Source organism: Antechinus flavipes, chromosome 5 (genome assembly GCF_016432865.1).
Source record: "Antechinus flavipes isolate AdamAnt ecotype Samford, QLD, Australia chromosome 5, AdamAnt_v2, whole genome shotgun sequence".
Lineage (NCBI taxonomy): Eukaryota > Metazoa > Chordata > Mammalia > Dasyuromorphia > Dasyuridae > Antechinus > Antechinus flavipes.
This window is the reverse complement of record NC_067402.1, coordinates 44,597,295-44,606,476: the sequence shown is the minus strand read 5'-3', so window position 1 is coordinate 44,606,476 and position 9,182 is coordinate 44,597,295. Positions and strand designations below refer to the sequence as shown.

The 9,182-nt window shown below is 44.6% G+C and overlaps 1 protein-coding gene across 1 annotated transcript in view; it reads left to right on the top strand.

The window, feature by feature from the left end:
- Positions 1-3,271: 3,271 nt before the first annotated feature.
- Positions 3,272-9,182, top strand: part of GLB1 (galactosidase beta 1) — a 73,469-nt gene continuing 67,558 nt past the window's right edge. The window contains exon 1 of the mRNA XM_051961838.1: positions 3,272-3,950. Within this exon, the coding sequence (XP_051817798.1) occupies positions 3,879-3,950 (72 nt within the window). The 5' untranslated portion in view covers positions 3,272-3,878. The remainder of the gene's footprint in view (positions 3,951-9,182) is intronic.

Below are 9,182 nucleotides of genomic sequence, written 5' to 3'. Positions count from 1 at the left end.
TAGAAATTATACTTGGACACAGAATTCAAATCTTGTTACTTGACCTCTTTTGGCCTCAATTTCCTAATAAAACAGCTTCTTATAGGGTGGTTGGGAATATCAAGATCATGTATATATGCTACTCTAAAGCTTTACATAAATGCTAGCTGCTATTATTATTAATTCCTGCAATGATTTAACTCTGAATCTAATTTTTGTAAGTAAAATCCTATTTTTAATGCTTGGGGAGGGGGAGATGTTGTTAGTTAATAAATCCCATCCTAAATCAATTTGTAAAATAACCGTCCTTTTGTAAAGCAAATAACAGATTCTTCATTTTCTCTTTTGTTAAAACCAGACTTTTTGGGGGGAGGGGAGGGGGTAGAATCAAACATATAATGCCTTGGTTATTCTTCTGGGTTTTGGCAGGGAGATGATACTGTTAGGTTTGAAAATTAAGATAAACTGAGAGACAAAGGTCCAAGCATGATCAATTTATATTAGACTAGCTATAAGCAATAAATTATGTCAATGGCCTCTCTCAATGACCAAATTTCCCAAGAGGCAGGGCTCACTAGTCTTCATATGGTTTGGGGAAATACAAGAGAACAAGAGCATAAAACAATATGACTGGTTACAAAGTCTGAAGTATCATAGTTGATGGAAAACAATATAACTGGATGGAAATTTAACAACTAGCAACAATCCCTCCTTCCATCTTGTTACAGAAAGATCCTTAGTGGTGTCCATCTGCATGGCTAACAGTCCAGACTTTTTTGAAGAACAGCCAGTCTCGTAGAGATAACAGACTTCCTGGTGCCCACCTGCTTCTTACAAGGCTTGTTAGAGATAAGAGTTCTCCCTTCATTGTACCTGGGGCAGAAAAATGTGTAGAAACAATATATTCCTTTGATTGATTCCTTTGATTCTTTTAAATTTATTTCAGAGAGGAAAGCAGTTTCTGAATTTAACTCAGAGATAAAGAAATGGGCTTAAGCAATTTTACAGTATGGTGGATTCCATGACAAAATGGCATCAAAATCAATGTCAATTGCTCAATAGGAAAGAAGGGAAGTTTATGATCTCTGTCCTCGTGACTACATTCTCACTGAGAACATACTTGGAAAAAAAGGACAAATGGAAAAGTAAATAGGGACAACTCAAAATTACAAGCAATGATAGTAGCCAGCATTTACGTGGCATTTTAAGCTTTACAAATATCTAGATTGTCATCACAATGATCTTGGAAGGTAGATATTATTTATTCTAATTTTACAGGGTAAGAAATTGAGGCAAAAATGAAGGGTCACAAAGCTAATAAATATTTAAAGCTGGATTTAAAGTCAGGCCTTCCTGACTCCAAGTTCTAACACTTCATCTACTTTGCCACTCAGCTTCCTCAATGAGAAATGAAAATAGTACCAGTAACTTGGGGGTGAATACTCGATCTGCTGAAACATTTAGCTGCTCAATAGCAAGTGACTGAATTTGTCAGGTGAGGGAGTGTCAAGAGCTGAGATTAATGCCAATAGATTCAGAAGGACAATGGTACTCTCAAGAGAAATTTCGATATAATCGGTTCAGTTTCGTCCAATTTTGTGACCTGATTTGGGGAATTTCTTGGCAAAGATAATGGGGTAGTTTGCCATTTCCTTCTCTGGCTCATTTTACAGATGAGGAACTGAGGCAAACAAGTTTGGGTGACTTGCCCAGGTGATATAGCTAGTGTCTGGAGCCAGATTTGAACTTGGGTAAATAAGCTTTAATTCACTGTGCCATCTATATGCCCTTCTCAATAGAAATAGAGAAGTTCAAGGAATAGGTTTGAGAAGGGAAGAAAGGGGGCACATAATGACTTTGGCTTTAGATATGTTGAGTTTGAGATGTCTATAGAATATTCTTTTGACATTTTGACATGTCCAACAGGCAGTGACTGTAGCTTAAGAAAGAGACAGCAGGGGCTGTTAGATGTCCAAGTGGACAGGTCACCAGCCTTGAAGTCAGGAGGACCTGAGTTCAAGTCTGACCTCAGACACTTAACAGTTCCGAGCTGTGTGACCCTGAGCAAGTCACTTAACCCCAATTGGCTACGCAAAAAAAAAGACAGCAAAAGTCCCTGTAACTAAAAGGTAATAAAATAATAATATGAAGACTATCAATATATGCAAAATATCTAGAAAATCCAAGGTAATTTCAGGGAGGGGACATTTAGTCTTGGAGAGTGGGGGAAGAGGGTTATGTTCTATGTAGCAAGCATAGAATGATTTAGTAAGTAAGTGGATATGGTAAATTAGATTATTGTGAGATTCATCTCATAAACAGCACGTCTTACTGGATAAGGCCATAGACCTGAAGTAAAAAACACCAAGGTTCAAATCCAGCATGTCTGGACTGTGATTCTGGTCAAGTAATTTGTTCATTTCCTATCTTTAAAATAGGGAAGGGAGGTGGTGGTGGTGGTTAGACTTTATGATCTCTTGAATCTCTACTGACTCCAAATCTATGATCTGTTGAGCTTTTCAGGAAAAAAAACAATAAAACAACCAGAGGCTTCACATAAGTGTCTCATAGTAAGAAGCTAGTAGCTAGATAAAATGATTTACTTGGCTAGTCTGTACTGGTATTGACCAGCTTCCCTCTTAACAATATTGGAATTACTGACTTTTTGTCCTCTCAGTCAAGTTCCTTTTGAGATACTGTGGGATTCTTAACATGGAGTTTACGAACTTAAAAAATATATATATTTTTTGATGACTTGTTCAGCTGTGCCCTACTTTTAATGACCCCACTTGGGGTTTTCTTGGCAAAAAAAACTGGAATGATTTGCATTTCCTTCTCCAGATCTTTTTTACAGGCTGGGAAACTGAGGCAAACAGGATTGAGTTTCTGAAGCCGGGTCTGAAGTCTTCCTGACTCCACGCTCAGTGCTCTATCCACTGGGCTACCTAACTGCTATATTTTAACTATTTCAATTTAGTTTCCTTTGCAATCTTATATATTTCATGCATTAAAAAAAGGAAACAAAACCGACCTTCTTCTGAGAAAGGGTCCCTAAGTTCAGACACTGCGTAAGAGGTCCCCGCTATCAGAGAAGTGAAAAACCCCGTTCTAGCTCCATTTCTCCCTCCACATCCTCCGTCTCACGATAGCCCACAACGCCACATCCACACTCCCTGACAAGACTGCCTGGAAGGTTCTGAAGAGACAGTAGTAGCCAAGACATGTTTTAGAAGGAGTAGATAGAAACGCCAAGTGCTATAATAACCCAGCCGTTTACATGGAAAAGAGACTGGTTTAATTGGGGAAAGAGAGGCCCAGGGATCAGCCGGGCTACAAGCATTTATGAAGTGCCTACTGCGTGCCAGTTGTGCTGCGTCCAGGACCGTCTGGACAAGAAGCCCAGTTCTGGACTTTTCTTTTGGCAAGTGAAAGAGTTATCTAGACCCCCAACATTCGCCCTTCTCTCAGCTTTAACCTTGCTGTGCAAGGGTGGAGCCCGAGTGACTAAGATCTCTGAAGATGAGGAGCGCGCTGGATAAGCAAAGCAGGGAGCCCCCAGGAAACATTTTACAGGCGCGCTTTCCCCTGGGGAGGGTGTCACATGTCCCACGTGCAGCTCCACAGGGGACAAGAGAACAATCCCCTCCCAGCCCCCTCCCGCCGCCAGCCCCTGGGCCTGCGGGGCTCGCCTGATGATGCAAGGTCGGCTGACTGGGGCCGGGGGTATGTAAGCAGCCTGGCTCGGGGCGGCCGCGGGGACTGGGTCAGAGGAGGAGGAGGAGACTCGCCAGGAGAGGCCGACCGCAGTCAGCGAGCACTCAGGGAGTCGCAGCGGGCACTGCCGCCCTAGCGGACTGCGCGCACCACCGGGCCCGCGTGGCCGGGGCCGGGGCTCGGACATGGCTCACCGGGCGCTGCTGTGCTTCCTGCTTCTGCAGCCGCTGCTCTCCGCGGCGGAGCTGGGCGTGCAGGTAGAGAGCTCGGAGGGAGGGGCCGCGGGGGCCGGGACTGGGGCGGCGGCGGCTCGTGCCCGCCGAGCAGCCCCCTCCTACTCGCCGGTAGGTGTTCCGGGACCCCACGCGAAGGGTCGGTCTGTCGCGACGTTCGTGCGTGCTTGGCCAGGACGCAGCGTTCTCCTAGCCGGGGGTGTATGGCACGGGTTGGTTGGTGTTGGCGTGGGGCTGCCAGCAGATGCTGTAGCCGGGTGCAGAGGACTGGCTCGCTGCTACCGGCTGCTTCTGGAGACGCGGCGCTCCCAGGTGAGCTGCCTGCTGGGGGCTGGGCCCTGGCCACTCTCCCCCCCCCCTCGGAAAGCTAGCGGGCCCCCACTTCCCCCGACTCTCCGCCGCTTGGTCCCCGGCCGAGGAGGGTTTTGTTTTCTCCCCGCACTCTCCTGCGCCACGGGCAGCAGTTGGGGTGGGGGTGGGGAGATGAGGGCGCGCTCTCCCGCCTGGGGCCTGGAGGAGCTTTGGGGGGCTTCCTGGGCAGAGCTTCCCCTCCGCTTTTCTTTCTTTTCGGTGGGATAGGGCGGGCTATCCAGCCCGGGGATGGTCCTTATAGTGTTTATATTTGCGGAGTTCAGCGCGGGCTTTTCTCTTACGTAGGAAAGATCAGTCAGTTTCCTGGTTGGTCCCTGGGGCGGCTGGGCTGGGAAAAGGAAGTGGGGGTCCCTGTAGCATCTTAGGCTCCCCGAGCCTTTGCGGAAGTCGGTGGCTGGGGCCCCCGCAGGAAATTCTCATCTCCTAGCTCATGGACTAGTCAGTGCTACCCCAGGGCCAGCGTCTCCTTTTACAGATGGGGAAACTGAGGCCGGAAGCCCGCCTATTTCCGCCCAGGCCCCGCTTGGGCTTGCTCGTTTCCCTAGTGGGTCCTGCCCATCTTTGTCCCAGAACTTCCCTGACAAGTGTTCGAAGTCCCTAATCCCACCTCCCATGGCTTAGTTCTTTCAGTTTAGGAGCAGAGTAGCCGGCCTCGCTCGCCATGGTTGGAGCAGGAGTTTTTAGGCGGGTGACCAGATGTGGGCCAGCCTCACCCAGAGGATGCTAGGATAGGCTGCGAGGGCGTGTCTGCTGTGAAAAAGTGGGGGTGAGGGGGATCCGAGGCCCCTTGAAAGCACAGGCAGCAGCCAGCGGCTACTTGGGCTTGTTAAACGCCTTGGTCGTTGAGTCATCAGGTGGGAGATGAAATGCATTACTGCTTGTGGATGACCGACTGCAGGCCTCTGGGATGGAGGCTGGGGAGGAGAGCGTTATCCGCCCACCTCTTGTTGGAGGATGAGTGGGTGAAGCACAAACTCCCCCAGGCTTTGCTTACTGTCTTTTCTGGGGGAGAAGGTGGAAGAATTCCTTAGCCTGCAAGAAATGGGATTTTTACTTTGAATAAAATTCACCCTTTGATAATTATTCAGGACATCTCTCATACTCAGTTTAAAATGTTTAATTAAAAGCACAGAACTCTAAAAAGGCAGTCAGTATTGTTGGGTTTAAAAAAATGGGCATGTTTTGTAAAATATTCCAATTGTTTAAAAAAACTTTTAAACCCTGGAGTCACATACCCAACATCTGAGTTCAAAAACGTGAAGCCTTCTTGATTCCAGGGCAAGTGCTCTATCTGCTTTTCTACCTGGCTTCCCCTAACATTCTTTTTTTAGAATTTTGAATTCCAAATTCTCTCTCTCCCTTTGCTTCCTCTCCCACCCATTAGTTAAGGCAATGAATATGTTATTGGTTATACAGACGGCAGGGATATTGAGAGAATTTTTTTTTAGACTGAAAAAATCTGGAAAATATTCAAGAATTATTTTCCAAGTAATGGAGTTATTAATTTGGTGTCCTTGGATAGATTTTTAGCGAGAACATGGATGTATTTTGCATAAGGAAAAAAGTTACACGTTTATTTTCACTGATTTCGAATAGAAATTTAATATTTCTTTGAATTATTTAAAAACATTGTGAGAAGGGGTCCATAGGCTCCCTCAGAATGCCAAAGGGGTCCGTATCTTTGGCTAAGGGAAGAGTAATTTAAAAGTTGTTTGCCCAAATAAAATCAAGTGAGATAATAGTTATAAAGGTATATGCCTGGCATATACATTTTTAAAATATACATATTTTTGTTTATAAAATTGGGTACCTAGCTTGGTAGATACATGTGTATATACATATACACGTATATACCCACACTTATTTATAAAAGCATATGCCTGGCACTATAAATTTACATATATTTATAAAAGCAGGTGCCTAGATTAGTAGATGTGATATGTAGAAATACACACACACACACGTGTATATTTATGAAAGCACATGCCTGGCACTTTAAATATATATATGAGTACATACCTGATACTATAAATGTGCATTATATATATTTATAAAAGTACATAACTGATACTGTAAATTTACTTATATATATATGTTTATGAAAGTAGGTACCCAGCTTGGCAGATGTGATATGTGTGTATACACACACATACATACACATAACTACATACCCACACATTTATTTATAAAAGCACATGCCTGGCACTGAAAATAATTTATATATAAAAGCATGTGTGTGTGTGTGTGTGTGTGTGTGTGTGTGTGTGTGTGTGTGTATGTATATATATAATTTATAAAGCCATATCTTGGCACTGAATTTTCTTTTTATATTTTTATAAGAGTATATACCTGGTACTATAGATGTGTGTGTGTGTGTATGTACCTGGCAATAAATGTGCATATATATTTATAAAAGCACATGCCTGGCACTTTAAACGTGTGTCTATTTTAATTTTATATGCACATTTATTTGTTTATATGTACATCTATATTTATAAAAGCACATGCTTGGCACTTTAAATGTATGTATGTATCTGTTTTATATACATTTATTTATAAGAGTGCATACCTGGCTTGTAAGTGTACATCTATATTTATAAAAGCACCTGCCTGGCACTGTAACTGTCCCCTTGGACAGGCTTATCTGGGGGCCGATGTCTGTGTGTATGGACACACACATATGTTTATGGAAGTAGGTACCCAGCTTGGCAGGTGTGATGTATGTATACACACACGTACATACACATAACTACATACCCACACATTTATTTATAAAAGCACATGCCTGGCACTGTGCGCTTATGCCCTTGCCCCCCATAAATCCCCATGTAGCCAGCTCAGGCAGGTGAGGCTCCTGGAAGGTGTCTTGGGTTTCAAGGTACAAGAGAGTGATTAATTCTAAGGTCCAAGGCACTTTTGCTATCAGCAAACCCGCAGGCCCTGTGAGTACAGGTCATGTGACTGCTGGGAGTTGGCTCCTTAATTCAAGTTTTCCTTTTTTATCTCTTCTTTCCAGATCACAATCACTCCCTCCCTCTTCCCCATTTCTGTCCATTCACATATAACTCCTTATGATTTCAGTATAGGAAAATCTTGAGAACCGATGGTCCAATTTTTTCCTTGGAATACTCCCGTTTACTTTGGGGACATCACGGGAGCAGCATAGTGGTGGAGGGGAACCCTCCTCTAATACAAAAAATGTATTTTACAGATGAGGAAACTGAGGTACAATCAGGAAGTGTTAAGTGCCTGCTCTAGGTGAGAGAATATGCAAGTTGCCCAAGAGCAGATGGGTTATAAGGTCATAGATTTAGATCAGAGAGGGTGTTTAAAAGGCCGTCTAGTCCATCCCCTTCAGTTTACAAGGAATTAACTGACATCTGAGAGTCATCAGTAGTGTCTGAGGTGGGATTTGAACTCTGCTGCTCCCAATTCCAAGCGCTGCATTCTGTCTCTTCTCCCAAGTAACTGATGGCAGGTTGGAGCTGAATGATCCGATTCCAAATCCATGGCTTTTCTCTCTGTACATGAGGGAAAAGATTTAGGTCCTTATTCCTTGAGGTGCTAATAGACCATAGGAGGCAAGTGTAGAGAGCCCTGTATCATTGGTAACTTTTAAGGTATCACCCTTGCTTTGAATTTTAATCAGTAATAGTAATAGAAGATTTTTTAAATTGGAGCAGTTGGGGTTACGTGACTTGCCCAGGGTCACATAGCTAGGAAGTGATAAGTGTCTGTGACCCCATGTCTTGGAACTCTATCCACTGCGCCACCTCGCTGTCTCAATAGAAGGCTTTTTAAAGGAGGTTTACAAATCACTTTTAATTACTGTTTTTTCCTTTCAGCGACCTTGTAGGGAAGGGTGTGTAGTGAGTTCTCTGAGCTGAGAGAATTGAAGAGATGTGTCCAGGGTCATACAGGTAGCAAATAGCTGAGGTAGGATTTGAATCCGAGTCATAGTAATTTTAAGTATAATATCCTCTCTCAGCCAGCTATCCATCTTCCCAAAGGGTCTGTGAGCCTCCTGGGGAGCCAGCAGGGCAGTACAGGAGTCATTCTGACTTTGATTCTAGTAGGCCTCACAGGGCTCCTTGTACTCCCGCAGCCTTTCTGCTGTGTGTGTGTGGGTGTGTGTCTGTGTGTCTGTGTGTGTCTGTGTGTGTGTGTATGTGTGTCTGTATGTGTGTGTGTCTCTGTGTGTGTCTGTGTGTGTCTGTGTGTCTGTGTGTCTGTGTGTCTGTGTGTGTGTGCATGTGTGTCTGTATGTGTGTGTGTGTCTGTGTGTGTGTGTGTGTGTCTCTGTGTGTGTGTCTGTGTGTGTGTGTCTGTGTCTCTGTGTGTGTATCTGTGTGTGTGTGTGTGTGTCTGTGTGTGTGTGTCTTGTGTGTGTCTGTGTGTGTGTCTGTGTGTGTGTGTGTGTCTGTGTCTGTGTCTCTGTGTGTGTGTCTGTGTGTGTGTGTGTGTCTGTGTGTGTGTGTGTCTGTGTGTGTGTGTGTGCCTGTGTGTGTGTGTCTGTGTCTGTGTCTCTGTGTGTGTCTCTGTGTGTGTGTGTGTGTTGTGTGTGTGTGTCTGTGTGTGTGTGTGTGTCTGTGTGTGTGTGTCTGTGTCTGTGTCTCTGTGTGTGTCTCTGTGTGTGTGTGTGTGTCTGTGTGTGTGTGTCTGTGTGTGTGTGTGTGTCTGTGTGTGTGTGTCTGTGTCTCTGTGTGTGTGTGTGTGTGTGTGTGTGTGTGTGTGTGTGTGATTTTTCACTGAAAGTTCTCTGCCTGCTGCCTCTGTAAGTTAGGTAGGGGAGGGTAGGACCTGGGCAGATTTCCTACCCTGTAGGGGAAAGGGATACTTGGATGTTGAAAAATAGCTGACGCAGGTTCCTGGTTGCAGGCAAAC